This window comes from Pristiophorus japonicus, chromosome 5 (genome assembly GCF_044704955.1).
Source record: "Pristiophorus japonicus isolate sPriJap1 chromosome 5, sPriJap1.hap1, whole genome shotgun sequence".
Lineage (NCBI taxonomy): Eukaryota > Metazoa > Chordata > Chondrichthyes > Pristiophoridae > Pristiophorus > Pristiophorus japonicus.
Window position 1 is genome coordinate 46,672,641 of NC_091981.1, and position 15,974 is coordinate 46,688,614.

The window sequence follows — 15,974 nt, forward strand, 5'->3', positions numbered from 1 at the left end:
AAAGATGTAAGCAGTTTATTTATTTGTTTATTGTTCCCTCCTCAAAATTTGTAATTGGCAAAGCACTCACCAGGGAGGTTCTCTTCCCCTGCACCACCCACGCACCTACCTCAATGTTGAATCACCAAAGATGAGCACCTGACCTGGTGGTCATTCACATGGTCTGGGCTTGGCTGACTCATCAACCAACAGGTTCCAGCCAACGCCTTCTAACCATGGCACAACTTTTCACAAAAGTACCTCAACACAAATTTTTTTTAAATGTAAAAAATTAAAACAAAGTGAACGTTTGTATTTTTTTCTCCCACCACTTTTACCTCAAAGTTATTTATGAATGTTCTGCCTTATTTGTCACGGTATACTCCGGGTATTGTAGTTCCACAGGGACAGGATGAAACCTGCAACACCCATTATCCATGTCTTTCTTTCAATCATAAATTCCCCATAGGTGTAACTCCTTTCAAAGTTGTGACATAATGGACACAAGACGCAAGTCTTTTATTTTATTATAATTTAGTCAGACACACGATAGAATTTAACAGTTTTGATTCGTTGCTCGTGTAATCAGTCTAGACAGCACTTGGTATGTACTCCAAAAGTATGATTCCAACTTACACCTCTGAACTCCTAGTTGCAGTCATAAGATTGTGTGGAAGCACCAAGAGTCAGACTTTTTCCCCACAGAATAAAAAAGGTCTGAGGAGGAATCTTGATTAGTTGCTAGTGGTCTGCTCACAAGTTTACATTCACAGAACATCAATATTTTAATAATATTTGCATAACAAAGACAAAGACAGAGACACTATTGGGCCATTCTAACCTTTATATAAAGCGGATATAAAAGTTATTAGAAAAATCGGGTATTGGCAAACTCTTTCAAGTTCCCAAATTGTTGCTCAACAGTACTGATTTGAATTCAAAAAAATCAGTTCAGGAATAAGTTTTCTAGCCCCCATTATCTCAACCTCGTGCACAATATTCAGTTGCATAAAAATTACGACATGAAAATAGGCCATTCAGCAGTCCATACTCGAGTTATCTTTCATTTCAGATTAAATTACAAAATAAGGAAACTGTGATGATAAACTATCTGAACTGCCACACAGTACTGAAACCATTTCCTTAAATTCTTACACTAAAAAAGTAAAATCTTTATTCAGCTTACCTCAGAGGGCTGCTGCAGCCCTTGGCTGACCTGACTGGGCGTTGCAGACCACACAATGTTTACATTGCTTGAAGGCATAGAAGGTGAAGGGCATACATTTTCGTTCTTCAACTGCTCAGCTGAACGAGACCTTGGTCCCTGCCATCCTAGCACACTATCTGGAAAAAAATTAGCAGAATATTATTAATCCCATTTTTTGGAAGTTAACCCAGTTCATCTACATTAAAGTTATTAAAAGAACTTGACATCAACTATTCAAATATCTGCAGTCCAGTTCATGTGATTTAGTTCATAGATTATCAATTTCATAATTTCAAGAATTAAGTAACTGTCTCAGAGTCCTGTCAAATGGTGGATGGAGCACAGAACAAGCAATTGCTGCTCAGCTTGTCCTGTAGTTTGATGCATAAGTCAAAGTGATCCAAAAGGAAATGTTGCTGTGAAGATTTGATATCTGATTAAGTTGCCACAATTAATAAATTGACCCAGTTTTCAAGAGTATAAATAGATTCGGTGAAGTTGGCCCTTTAGCTCATTTGAATTCATCCTTCCAGTATACCAACTCTACTGTGTTACCATCGCAGTATCCAGAGGTATCTTAAACGAGTCCAATGTTATGGCCTCGACCATCTTTCCTAGGTACAAGTTATTGGTCATAAGAACATAAGAAATAGGAGCAGGAGTAGGCCATCTTGTCCTTCGAGCCTGCTCCACCATTTAATAAGATCATGGTTGATCTGATCCTGGGCTCAGCTCCACTTCCTGCCCGCTCCCCATAACACTCTCTTATCGCTCAAAAATCTGTCTTTCTCCACCTTAAATATATTCAATGGCCCTGCCTCCACAGCTCCCTGGGGCAGAAATTCCACAGATTTACGACCCTCAGAAAATAAATTTCTCCTCATCTCAGTTCTAAATCAGCGACTCCTTATTCTGAAACTATGCCCCCTGGTTCTAGATAGCCCCACGAGGGGAAACATCCTCTCTGCATCTACCTTATTGAGCCCCCTCAGTATCTTGTATATTTCAATAAGATCACCTCTCATTCTTCTGAACTCCAATGAGTATAGGCCCAATCTTTCTTCATAAGTCAACCCCTTCAACTCCGGAATCAACCAATCTGTTTTTATATTTTTTGCTAGTTTACTCTCAATCTATCTTCCCTCCCTTTATAATTTTTTTGTAATCCTTTGTTGGTTTTTAAAAATTTCCCAATCCTCTGGCCTCCCAATAATCTTGGCCACTTTATATGCCATTGTTTTCAATTTGATACGATCCTTTACTTCCTGAGTTAGCTACGGGGAATATATTTGTGTTGAGAGTTATAAAATATCTCCTTAAATGTCTGCCACTGCTTATCAACCACTTTAATCTATTTCCCCAGTCCACTTTAGCCAACTCTGCTTTCATACCTTTACAATCGCCTTTATTTAGAATCAGGACACTGATTTGAGATTCAACTTTTTCACCCTCCAATTGAATTTGAAATTCAACCATGCTATGATCACTTTTCCTAGAGGAACCTACGAGGTCATTCTATGTAAAGATATCTGTACTCTCATCTCTCCCAAATTAGTCTTTCACTATCCTGAACCTGTGCCCTCTAAACTTGTTGCCCAGGGGTATCTTAAAAGTATTGTTTCATATTTACTTTCAAAGTCCCTATAAGCATATTATGTACCTCTATAAGGTCCCCAGGCATCTCATTTTGTGGTTAAAGGGTCTTAGTTTATCATTTTTTCCCTTATGGTCTCTGAAACGAATGATCAGTATCACAGATATATCAACACATAATAAGTAAAAGGAAAGTTAAAAGGAATGGTGGGGCTAATTAGGGACCCAAAAAATCAATATAGGGCAGAAGTCATGACTAAGATACTGCTGATGACTACTTTGCATCTGCCTTCACAAAAGAGGATGAAGTTAATGTTGCAGTAGAGGACGGGGTAGTAGAGATACTGGATAGTATTGGAGGTGCTAAGTAGGTTGACATCACTCAAAGTTAACAAATCACCCAGTCCAGATGGGCTGCTTCCTAGGTTACTGAGGGAAGGTAGGGTGCGGATAGAAGAAGCTCTGATCATAATCTTTCAATCCTCCTTGGATTGGTGCCAGAGGGCTGGAGGATTGGAAATGTTACAACCCTGTTCAAAAAAGGGAAGAGGGATGAACTTGGAAACCACAGGCCAATCAGTCTAACGTCAGTGATGGGAAAACTACTCGAGACTAGGCAAGGAAAAAATTAATTTTCACTTGGAGAAATATGGGTTAATAAGGAACAGCCACCATGGATTTGTTAAAGGCAAATCGTGTCTGACTAACCTGATTGAGTTGTTTGATGACGAAACAGAGTTGATGAGGGTAGTGCAATAGATGAATATGTGGACTTTCAAAAGACATTTGATAAAGTATCGCATAACAGACTTATTCGGAAAATAGAAGCACATGGTATTAAAGGGACGGTGGTAACTTGGGTACGAAATCAGCTAAGGGACAGGAGGCAAAGAGCAGTGCTGAACAGATGCTTTTCTGACTGGAAGGACGTATGCAGTAGGATCAGTATTAGGACCATTGCTTTTCTTGTTATATATAAATGACCTGGACTTGGGTATAGGGAGTACAGCTTTGGAGTTTGCAGATGATACAAAACTTGGCAACATAGTAAATAGTGAACAGGATAGTAGCAGACTTCAGGAGGACATAGACAGACACATGTCAAATGCAATTTAATGCGAATAAGTGTTAAGTTATACACTTTGAGAAAAACAACATGGAAAGGCAGTATAATCTAGTTTAAGGGCGTGCATGTTCGCAAATCCTTGAAGATGGCAGAGTAAGTTAATAAGATAGTTAAGAAAGCCAATGGGATACTTGGCATTGTAAATTGGGGCATTGAGTACAAAAACAATGAAGTCACACATTAAACCTTTACAAATCACTGGTTAGGCCACAGCTGAAGTATTGCGTACAATTCTGGGCACTACACTTTCAGAAGATAAGAAATAGGAGGAGTAGGGCATACGGCCCCTCGAGCCTGCTCCGCCATTTAATACGATCATTGCTGATCCAATCATGGATTCGGGTCCACTTCCCTGCCTGCTCCCCATAACCCTTTACTCCCTTATCGGTTAAGAAACTGTCTATCTCTATCTTAAATTTATTCAATGACCCAGCTTCCACAGCTCTCTGAGGCAGCAAATTCCACAAATTTACAACCCTCAGAAGAAATTCCTCCTTATCTCAATTTTAAATGGGCGGCCCCTTATTCCAAGATTATGCCCCCTAGTTCTGGTCTCCTTTATCAGTGGAAACATCAGGCCCAAGTTTCGGCCTCAGTTGCTCCTGATTTTTTGGAGCAACTGGTGTAGAACGGAGTATCTTAGAAATTCAAATTCTCGGCATTTAGTTTGCTCCAGTTCTAGTCAGTTAGAACAGTTTCACTTTGGAACAGAATTTTTTTTTCAAAAGGGGGCGTGTCTGGCCACTTACGCCTGTTTTCAAAGTTTCAGCAGTGAAAACTTACTCCAAACTAACTTAGAATGGAGTAAGTGAAGATTTTTGTACGCTCGAAAAAACCTTGTCTACACTTTAGAAAATCAGGCGTAGGTTACAAATCAGGAGTAGGGAATGGGGGGGGGGGGGGTTTAAAGGGAAGTTTACAAACATTAAACACTTCAGTTTTACAAATAAAGAGCCATCATCAATAATAAATGATAAAAACATTAATAAATCAACCAATAAATCAATCAAAAAAATTAATAAGAAATAATTTTTTTTTTTAATCAATAAATAAAACATTTTCTACTTACTGACTGCAGCACCGGGAGCCCTCCAACAGCATGTTGGGATGCCCCCCCCCACCCCCCAGTGTTTCTCTGTCAGTGTTTCTATCTCTCTGTCTGTGTGTGTCTCTCACTCTCTGTCTGTCAATGTCTGTGTTTCTGACAGCGAGGGGTGGAGGGGAGGGGGAGGATGGGGAGGGGTGGTGGAAGGGTGGAGGGGAGGGGGAGGAGGAGTAGGGGAGAGGGGGTGGGGGGGGAAGAGGGGTGACAAGGGAGGGAGGGAAGGGGGGTGAGAAGGGATGGGAGGGGAGGGGGGGTTGAGAAGGGAGGAGGGTGAGAAGGGAGGGAGGGGAGGGGGGGGTGAGAAGGGAGGGAGGGGAGGGGGGGGTGAGAAGGGAGGGGGGTGAGAAGGGAGGGAGGGGAGGGGAGGGGAGGGGGGGGGTGAGTGAGAAGGGAGGGAGGGGAGGGGAGGGGGGGGTGAGAAGGGAGGGAGGGGAGGGGGGGAGGTAGGTGGAGGGAGGGGAGGGAAGGGAGGGAAGGGGAGAGAAGGGAGGGAGGGGGGGTGAGGGGTAGGAGGGGAGGGGGGGGGAAAAGAGAAGAGAGGGAGGGGAAGGGGGGAGAGAAGGGGGAAGAGAGAGAGAGAGAGAGAGAGAGAGAGAGAGAAAGAAAGGAGAGGGAGGCTGAATGGGCCGGGCCCGGCCGGGCCCAAGACTTCGAGCTTAGACTTACTGGATTGACAGGTAGGTGGCGTCGGGTCCGGGAGCGCGGATCGGGGGGAGCGCGGATCAGGGCGGAGGGGAGGGGGGGTCGGTTGGTCGAGGGGGGGGGGGTGGAGATCGGTCGGGGGGTGGGGGAGATCGGTCGGGAGCGGCGCTCGGTCGGGGAGGGCAGTGGGGGGGAAGGTCGGGAGCGGGTGAAGTGGAGGTCGGGTCGGGGGGCGGTCCGGTGGGAGGGGTGGGAGCGGGAATCAAGTCGGATCGGGTCCGGTCCAGAGGAAACAGGAGCTGGGCGTGGGAGGAGCCTTATGCACGCAGCACCAGTGAGGCCATTCGGCCAGGGCTAGGGGCTGTGTGCTTTGGGCCCTCCCACACAGTTTTGGGTGCCTGGAGCTACTGCACATGCGCGCCCACTGTAGTGCGCATGTGCAGAGGTCCCGGCACTGTTTTCAGCGCAGGGACCTTGCTCCGCCCCCTACAGCTTTTGCTGCGCCGCAACGAGGGCCAGAGATCCTGCCGGGAGCCGGAAAATCTGGAAGTTTTTTTTAGGCGCACTTTGTGGCGCGAAAAACGGGTGTCCAGGTCGGGGCTGCGCCGTTCTAGGCGCGGCCCGAAACTTGGGCCCATCCTCTCTGCATTCACCTTGTCAAGCCCCCTCATCATCATATAAATTTCGATAAGATCACACCTCATTCTTCTGAATTCCAATGGGTAGAGGCCCAACCTACTCAACCTTTCCTCATAAGTCAACCCCATTCATCTCCGGAATCAACCTAGTGAACCTTTTCTGAACTGCCTCCAAAGCAAGTATATCCTTTCTTAAATATGGAAACCAAAACTGTACGCAGTATTCTAGGTGTGGCCTCACCAATAGCCTGTACAACTGTAGCAAGACTTCCCTGCTTTTATACTCCATCCTCTTTGCAATAAAGGCCAAGATTCCACTGGCCTTCCTGATCACTTGCTGTACCTGCATACTAACCTTTTGTGTTTCATGCACAAGTACCCCCAGGTCCCGCTGTACTGCAGCACTTTGCAATCTTTCTCCATCTAAATAATAACTTGCTCTTTGATTTTTCTGCCAAAGTGCATAACCTCACACTTTCCAACATTATACGCCATCTGTCAAATTTTTGTCCAATCACTTAGCCTGTCTATGTCCTTTTGCAGGTTTTTTTGTCCCCTCCTCACACATTGCTTTTCCTCTCATCTTTGTATCATCAGCAAACTTGGCTATGTTACACTCGGTCCCTTCTTCCAAGTCATTAATAGATTGTAAATAGTTGGGGTCCCAGCACTAATCCCTGCGGCACTCCACTAGGTACTGATTGCCAACCCGAGAATCAACCATTTATCCAGATTCTCTGTTTTCTGTTAGTTAGTCAATCCTCTATCCATGCTAATATATTACCCCCAACCCCATTGGATGTCAAGACCCTGGACAGCGTACAGAGGAGGTTTACCAGGATGATACCAAAGATGAGGGAGTACAGTTACGTGGAGAGATTGAAGATGTTGAGGTTGTTCTCCTTAGAGCAGAGAAGGTTAAGGAGAGACCAAATAAAGGTATTGAAAATTAAGAGGGGTTTTGATAGTGCAAGTATGGAGAAAATATTTCCTCTGCCAAATGAGTCAGTAACCAGAGGTCAGAGATTTAAAATAATTGGCAAAAGAACTAGAGGGGAAACAAGGAGAAATTTCTTCACACAGAGAGTTAATATCTGGAACACAGTACCTGAAAGTGTGGTGGAATCAGATTCCATTGTAACTATGAAAAGACTATTGGACATGTAGTTGAAGAAGACTAATTTGCAGGGCTATGGGTAAAAAGTTGGGGTACGGGATTAAATTGGACAGCTTTTTCAAAGAGCCGGCACAGGCACGACAGACGAATGACCGGGTCTGCACACAGCAGTCTAAAACGGAGCAGACTTAAGCAGAGTGGTTTATTTGGGAATTTGGAAAGAGTGGGTATTTCTGGTAAGTATTGGGTAAGTAGAAGCTGTACATAGTGAAATCTAGTTTAACATTTTGATTTAAACCTAGAATTTTAAACTGTAGTTAACAGTGGCAGTCAACTGTTAACTGTTTGTCTTGAATAGATGTTAATCACAGAGAATAGGGATGCTGAGTCAACATTTGTAAATTAGGTGTCGTTCCTAAGAGTATAAAGGTCAACAGTTTTTCAGAGCACAGGCTGGTCTTAAACGGAGTAGACTTAAACAGAGTGGTTGATTTGGGAATTTGGAAAGAGTGGGAATTGGAGAAGAGGGGGAAGATCAATTAAATCAATTAAAAAAGCAAATATAGATAAGTGATATTTCTAATCTAAAAAAAACCCAATTAATTAAATCAGCTGATTGCCGAGTAGCTGCTGGGTGTGTTTGCTAAGTTTTAGATTTTATTTCTGCTTGATAGTTCCGAGTCTTTTAACCAGAGGCTTGGCAGGGCAGCTCATTCCCGTGGATTCCCAGAGGCATGTGGGAAGTCCTGGTCGCTTCGCGCAGCCTGGAGATGTCTCCAGCTGCAGCAACTCAAGCTCTGCGTTTCGGAGCTTGAGCGACGGCTGGAATCACTGGTGCATCCGTAAGACTGAGAATTCTGTAGACAGCATGTTTCAGGAGGTGGTCACCCCGCAGTTGAACAATGTGCAGGCAGAGAGGAAATTGGTGACCACCAGACAGAGGAGGAGTACTAGGCAGGTAGTGCAGGAGTCCCCCAAGTCCATCTCGCTTTCCAACCAGTATTCTGTTCCGAGTGCTGGTGAGGGCGATGGTGCCTCTGGGGAGTGCAGCCAGAGCCAAGTCCATGGCACCACGGGTGGCAGAGCTGCTGGGGGGGGGGGTGGGGAGGGAGGAAGAATAATGGAAGAGCAATAGTGGTAGGGGATTCAATAGTCAGGGGAGCAGAGAGGCATTTCTATGGCCGCAGATGTGACTCCAGGATGGTATGTTGCCTCCCTGGTGCCAGGGTCAAGGATGTCACCGAGCGGCTGGGGGGAGGGGGAGAACAGCCAGAGGTTGTAGCCCATATCTGTACCAATGACATAGGTAGAAAGAGGGATGAGGTCCTGCAGGCAGAGTTTAGGGAGCTAGGAGAGAGATTAAAAAGCAGGACCTCAAAAGGTAGTAAGCTCCAGATTACTGCCGGTGCCACGTGCTAGTGAGTACAGAAATAGGAGGATAGAGAAGATGAATACGTGGCTGGAGAGATGGTGCAGGCGGGAGGGCTTTAGATTCCTGAGGCATTGGGACCGTTTCTGGGGGAGGTGGGACCTGCACAAGCTGGACGGGTTGCACCTCAACAGAGCCAGGACCAACATCCTCGTGGGAGATTTTGCTAGTGCTGTTGGGAAGAGTTTAAACTAGCTTGGCAGGGGGATGAGAACTGGAGAATAGATTCAGTGGGGAGAGACACAAAGCTGAAATCGGGCAGCAGAGAAGTAGAAGTAGAAGGTGAATTTCGAAGACAGGGGAAACAAGGGCTGGAAAATAGACAACAGGGGAGTTTGGCAATACTAAATGGTATATGCTTCAATTCAGGGAATATATGAAATAAGGCAGATGAGCTGAGAATACAGATTGACACTTGGGAGTACTATATTATAGCTACGAGACTGGGCTGAAAAGGCAGGTAAGGCAGCTCAACATTCCTGGTTACAGAGTTTTCAGACGGGATAAAGAGTGGGTCAACAAAAGGAGGGGTGATCGCAGTATTAATTAAAGAAACAATTACAGCTGTGAGAAGGGATGATATGTGAGAGGGATCATCAAACGAGGTCATATGAGTTGAATTAAAGAACAAAAAAGGGACGATCACACTACTGGAAGTGTACTATAGACCCCCAAGCAGTTAGAGGGAGATAGAAGAACAAATGTGTGGGCAAATTGCTGCGAAGTGCAAAAACTATAGAGCTATAATAGTGGGAGATTTTAACTACCCTAATATTAACTGGAAAAAAGTAGTGTGAATTCCTAAAATGCATTCAGGAGAACTTCTTTAGCCAGTATGTCACAAGCCCAACAAGGGAGGGGGCGGTTCTTGACTTGGTTTTGGAGAATGAAGAGGGGCAAGTGGAAGGGGCATCAGTGGGTGAGATTTTGGTGCTAGTGATCATAATTCAGAAAGATTTAGGGTAGTTATAGAAAAGGACAAAGGAGTACCAGGAATAAAAGTTCTCAATTGCGGTAAAGCCAATTTTGCTGAGCTGAGATGGGATTTAGCCAAAGTGGACTGGAAACGGCTACATAGAAACATAGAAAATAGGTGCCGGAGTAGGCCATTCGGTCTTTGAGCCTGCACCGCCATTCAATGAGTTCATGGCTGAACATGCAACTTCAGTACCCCATTCCTGCTTTCTCGCCATACCCCTTGATTCCCCCTAGTAGTAAGGACTACATCTAACTCCTTTTTGAATATATTTAGTGAATTGGCCTCAACAACTTTCTGTGGTAGAGAATTCCACAGGTTCACCACTCTCTGGGTGAAGAAGTTTCTCCTCACCTTGGTCCTAAATGGCTTACCTCTTATCCTTAGACTGTGACCCCTGGTTCTGGACTTCACCAACATTGGGAACATTCTTCCTGCATCTAGCCTGTCTAAACCCATCAGAATTTTAAACGTTTCTATGAGATCCCCTCTCATTCTTCTGAACTCCAGTGAATACAAGCCCAGTTGATCCAGTCTTTCTTGATATGTCAGTCCCACCATCCCGGGAATCAGTCTGGTGAACCTTCGCTGCACTCCCTCAATAGCAAGAATGTCCTTCCTCAAGTTAGGAGACCAAAACTGTACACAATACTCCAGGTGTGGCCTCAAAAAGGCCCTGTAAAACTGTAGTAACACCTCCCTGCCCCTGTACTCAAATCCCTTCGCTATGAAGGCCAACATGCCATTTGCTTTCTTCACCGCCTGCTGTACCTGCATGCCAACCTTCAATGACTGATGTACCATGACACCCAGGTCTTGTTGCACCTCCCCTATTCCTAATCTGTCACCATTCAGATAATAGTCTCTCTCTGTTTTTAACCACCAAAGTGGATAACCTCATATTTATCCACATTATACTTCATCTGCCATGTATTTGCCCACTCACCTAACCTATCCAAGTCACTCTGCAGCCTCATAGCATCCACCTCGCAGCTCACACTGCCACCCAACTTAGTGTCATCTGCAAATGTGGAGATACTACATTTAATCCCCTCATCTAAATCATTAATGTACAATGTAAACAGCTGGGGCCCCAGCACAGAACCTTGCGGTACCCCACTAGTCACTGCCTGCCATTCTGAAAAGTACCCATTTGCTCCTACTCTTTGCTTCCTGTCTGCCAACCAGTTCTCAATCCACGTCAGCACACATGGTAAATCAGTGTCAGAGCAGTGGGAGGCATTCAATGGAGGAGATCCTGTGGGTACAGAGCAAGTATGTTTCCTTAAAAAAAAAGGGTGAGGCTAACAAACCTAGAGCCCCCTGGGTGTCATAGGACACACAGGATAAGAAAAAGAAAAAAAAGTGAAGCTTATGACAGATTCGGGAACTCAACACTGCAGAAACTCTAAGAAGCGCAGGGGTGCAATTAAAAAAGATACCAGGAAAGTAAAGAGAGAGCATGAAAGAATGTTGGCAAGTAAAATCAGGAAAAACTCAAAGATGTTTTATAAATACCTTACGAGCAAGAGGATAACTAGAGAAAGAGTGGGGCCTATTAGAGACCATAAAGGAAATGTGTGTGTGGAGGCGGAAGACGTGGGTAGGATTCTTAATGAATACTTTCCATCTGTTTTCACAAAAGAGGGGAGATGCAGACTTTGCAATGAGGGAGGAGTGTGAAATATTAGACGAGATAAATATTGTGAGAGAGGAAGTATTAAGGGGCTCAGCAGCTTTGAAAGTGGATAAATACCCAGGCCCAGATGAAACCCCTGTTAAGGGAAGCAAAAGAGGAAATAGCAGAGGCTCTGACCAGCATTTTCCAATCCTCTCTGGCTACAGGTGCAGTGCCAGAGGACTGGAGGACTGCTAATGTTGTACCTTTGGTTAAAAAGGGAGAAAGGGATAGACCAAGTAATTACAGGCTAGTCAGCCTAACTTCAGTGGGAAAATTTTTTGGAAAAAATCCTGAGGGACAGGATAAATCTTCATTTGGCAAGACATGGATTAATCAAGGACAGTCAGCACGGATTTGTCAAGGGAAGGTCGTGTCTGACTAACTTGATTGAATTTTTCGAGGAGTTATCCAGGAGGGTCAATGAAGGCAGTGCATATGATGTAGTGTATATGGATTTTAGAAAAGCTTTTGATAAGGGCCCACATGGCAGACTGGTCACAAAAGTAATAGCCCATGGGATCTAGGGCAAAGTGGCAAGTTGGATGCAAAATTGGCTTGGAGGCAGGAAGCAAAGGGTAATGTTGATGGGTTTGTGATTAGAAGGCCCGCAGGTCTCAGTGCTGGGTCCCTTGATTTTTGTAGTATATATCAATGACTTGGACTTAAATGTTGGAGGTATTACGAAGTTTGCAGATGACATTAAAATAGGCTGTGTGGTTGATAATGAAGAAGAAAGCTGCGGACTGCAGAAAGATATCAATGTACTGGTCAGGTGAGCAGAACAGTGGCAAATGGAATTCAATCTGGATTAGTGAGAGGTGATGCATTTGGGGAGGGCTAACAAGGCAAGGGAATACACATTAAATGGTACGACACTGAAAAGTGTAGTGTAACAAAGGGACCTTGGAGTGCAGGTCCACAGATCCCTGAAGGTAGCAGGCCAGGTAGATAAGGTGGTTAAGAAGGCATATGGAATACTTGCCTTTATAAGTTGAGGCATGGAATACAAGAGGAAAGACGTTACACTTGAACTGTTAAAACACTGGTTAGGCTGCAACTGGAATACTGTGTGCAGTTCTGGTCACATTACAGGAAAGAGGTGATTGTACTGGAAAGGGCGCAGAGGAGATTTACAAGAATGTTGCCTGGTCTGGAGAATTTTGGCTATGAGGAAAGATTGGAGATGCTGGGATTGTTTTCTTTGGAACAGAGGAGGCTAAGGGGAGATTAAAATTGTGAGCGGCCTGGAGAGAGTGGATAGGAAGGACCTGTTTCCCTTGGCAAAGGGGTCAACAACCAGAGGGCATTGATTTAAAGTAATTGGGAGGAGGTTTAGAAGAGATAAGAGGGGAAATCTCTTCACCCAGAGGGTGGTGGGGGTCTGAAACTTACTGCCTGAAAGGGTGATAGAGGTAGAAACCCTCACCACATTTAAAAGATACTTGGATGTGCACTTAAAGTGCCGTAACTTACAGGGCTACGGAACAAGAGCTGGAAAGTGGGATTAGACTGGATAGCTCTTGGTCGGCTGGCGCAGACATGATGGCCAAAGTGGCCTCCTTCCGTGCTGTAAATTTCTGTGATTCTATGATTATGTGCTGCAAGATTCTATGATTTCACTACTGTCCTCTTCACTGTCTTCAGGGCCTGGATGTTGCCTCATGATGCAGTGACTAGAATTCTGTGCAGCAGTTCAGTTCCACTGCATAAGGCATTGTACAGCTTTAACATGCTCAATGGAGATTTGAACTCAACTGATTTGGCAATGCATTTGACATCCTGTTTACTTACTTTATTCTTGTCCCACAGTATTTAGACATGGTGAATAATGAGTCAAGTAACAATTGTACGTCATTTCCAACTTCCGTGACAATTTCTATCTGACCCGTGAAGTAAACTACCTGTGGTGTTGCTCACTGTGTTATGCAACATGTTCGTGATGTTTAGCTGCTAATCTATTCTGTTAAAGTAAGCGAGTCCAGCTAATTGTAGCTATTTTGAACTAAAGTCAGAGTTACTGCTTGTAAATATTACACCAGGTCAAAAGAAAGAAAAAAAATGCATTTATTTAGTGCCTTTCATGACCTCAGGATATCAGAAGGCACTTTTCAGTCAATAAAGCACTCTTGAGATGAAGTCACTGTTGTAGTAATGTAGGAAACACGGCAGCCAATTTGTACACAGCAAAGTTCCACAAACAGCAATGAGCTAATAATCAGATAATCTGCTTTAGCAATGTTGGTTGAGGGATAAATATTGGGCAAGACACTAGGGAGAACTCCCCTGCTCTTCTTTGAAATAGTGACATGGGATCTTTCACATCCACCTGAGAAGGTAACCAGGGCTTCAGTTTAATGTCTCATCCGAACAACGTCACCTCCGACAGTGCAGCACCGAAGTCTCAGCCTGGATTGTGTGTTCAGGACTATGGAGTGAGACTTGAACCCACAGTCGAGATTGCAATAAGACTGGCATTGACTGCTTTACATTTGTAACCAAGTGTGACATCTGGAGTATATTAGTTGCAGGACTTACATGGCAATGCAAAAGTAAGGAGGGGTGTACATGTGCCGTGAAAAAGACATTTGGAAAGAAGTTTGTAAGAGATCCTCCAGAGATGGTGAAATATTTTTTGCTTGACTCTTGGAAATTAAATAGTATTTTCCTTACCCATTGCATGTAGATGAAATACTACAACTAAATAAATCTCTGCATGTTATATAGGGAGCAGCTCTTTACTTTCCATCTGATTTTTTAAAAAAACAGGGTCTGGCTTTTAATAACAAAGGCCAACAAATTCTAGTTTATTTCCTTAGTTACTTGTTTCCTTTTTTATCAAATACCTCCCACAACCGTAACTATTCACATTCTCCTTGTTTCCATCATGTTTTTAATATCTCTATTCTTCTTTACATTGTTCAATAAAGATGGTTTAACGCATTTAACAATCTTCTCTTCTCATTTAATCAGGCTGGAGGTCATTCCACTGATACTTCCTCTTGCATTTACCCCTCCCTGTTTCACTTTGTTCTCTAAACGAATGCCTGTTCATCTTGAAGGTTATAATGGGCTCAATTTTCCCTGAGCTTGTTTTCTGGCGTATTGCCTGAGTTGCGCCACTTAATTACGTAAATAGATGTTCCAGAAAAAAAATCTCCGAAGTTTCCTGATGTTTGGCCTCTAATCTGCAGCCGCTCAGCGTAGCCAATCACCTCGGGGGGCTGGAGCCTGTGGTCTGCGCTGCAAAAAGGAGCCGGGCCTTCTGCACATGCGTGGGGGAAAAAAAAAAATGTTCTTGATGTCGCTGAAATGTCCGCACATGTGCAGTAGAGCTCAGAGAAAGGTGAATGGCAGGTAGTGTTGGCTTGTGGATGGCAGCCAGGAAAAGTGGCAACAGGGAATGGACAGTCAGCATTAGGCCAGAGGACTAATTTTAGGTCCTTCAAGACTGCTCAGCGGTAAATATCACCACCTAGATGGAGACCGGGCTTAAAGGACTCAAGTCAGAGGTAGGTAAAATGAATAGGGAGCATAATTATGACGGAAAGCAGGCATGACGAGAATTTCAATCACAGGAAAGCATTACAGGAAATAAGTCTGACAGTTTAGTGGAAGAGGGGGAGAATATGAGATAGAATAGAACAAATTTGAGAGGGGAATGGCATCACGATTACAATACCAGGCAACTAATGTATCTCTCAAGAGACTGAACTCATAACCACCAGCCAACAACATCAAAAATCAGTGATGCAAACCAAACGCAGCAACTAAAGTATTTCCTTGCAGTCTAAAGAGTTTCACTGCAAATGGAAGCAACAGTGATGTCCTACTATGCAAGAACAATTCTACTGTCTGTAAACTCTCCATTTTACTAGGGGTTGTACTTCGAGCTTGCTCCCTCCCCTGCCGAGCCTCTCCAGTGCCTTCCTGCTGCTCTGTCACCTCCGATTTCGTGCCGGCCAGTTCGCTCCCTCCTTCCCATTCCCCCAGAGCCTCTCTGGTGCCTTCCCGCCGCTCTGTGGGCCCCGATTTCGTGCTGGCCAGTTCGCTCCCTCCCTCCCCCCCGGTGCCTTCCCGCCGCTCTGTGGCCCCCGATTTTGTGCCGGCCCAGGTCAGCTCCACTTCCCGCCCCTAACCCAGGTTGAATGGCCTCCGATGTACTTACCTGCGCCGATTTCTTTAACTCCCCACAAGGGTTTTCTCAAGAGGCCACATATGCTGGCCTAAGTAGAAATGGAGTAACTATTAGCTGGCCAAAGTTGCCTAAATGGCCAGAATTGGCGTAGGTGGCAGGTAATGCCCCCCTTTGAGGAAAAAAAACTTAACTAAAAAAAGCGTAACTGAGGGTTACGCTGGTGCAAATTGATTGGGGAAACTGGGGATTTTTAAGTTAGGCCTGAAAAAGCAGCCTACTCCCCAAAAAAACTGTGCAAATACTGGGGAAAATTGAGCCCAATATAACCAAGCTAGACTGGAAAATG

The 15,974-nt window shown here is 44.5% G+C and overlaps 1 protein-coding gene across 2 annotated transcripts in view; it reads right to left on the reverse strand.

The window, feature by feature from the left end:
• The window catches only part of osbpl10b (oxysterol binding protein-like 10b), a 347,280-nt gene that overhangs the window by 145,968 nt on the left and 185,338 nt on the right, over nt 1–15,974 (reverse strand). For both annotated transcript variants that reach the window (XM_070880587.1, XM_070880585.1), the window contains one exon: nt 1,166–1,323. In XM_070880587.1, coding sequence (XP_070736688.1) covers nt 1,166–1,323 — 158 coding nt within the window. The remainder of the gene's footprint in view (nt 1–1,165; nt 1,324–15,974) is intronic.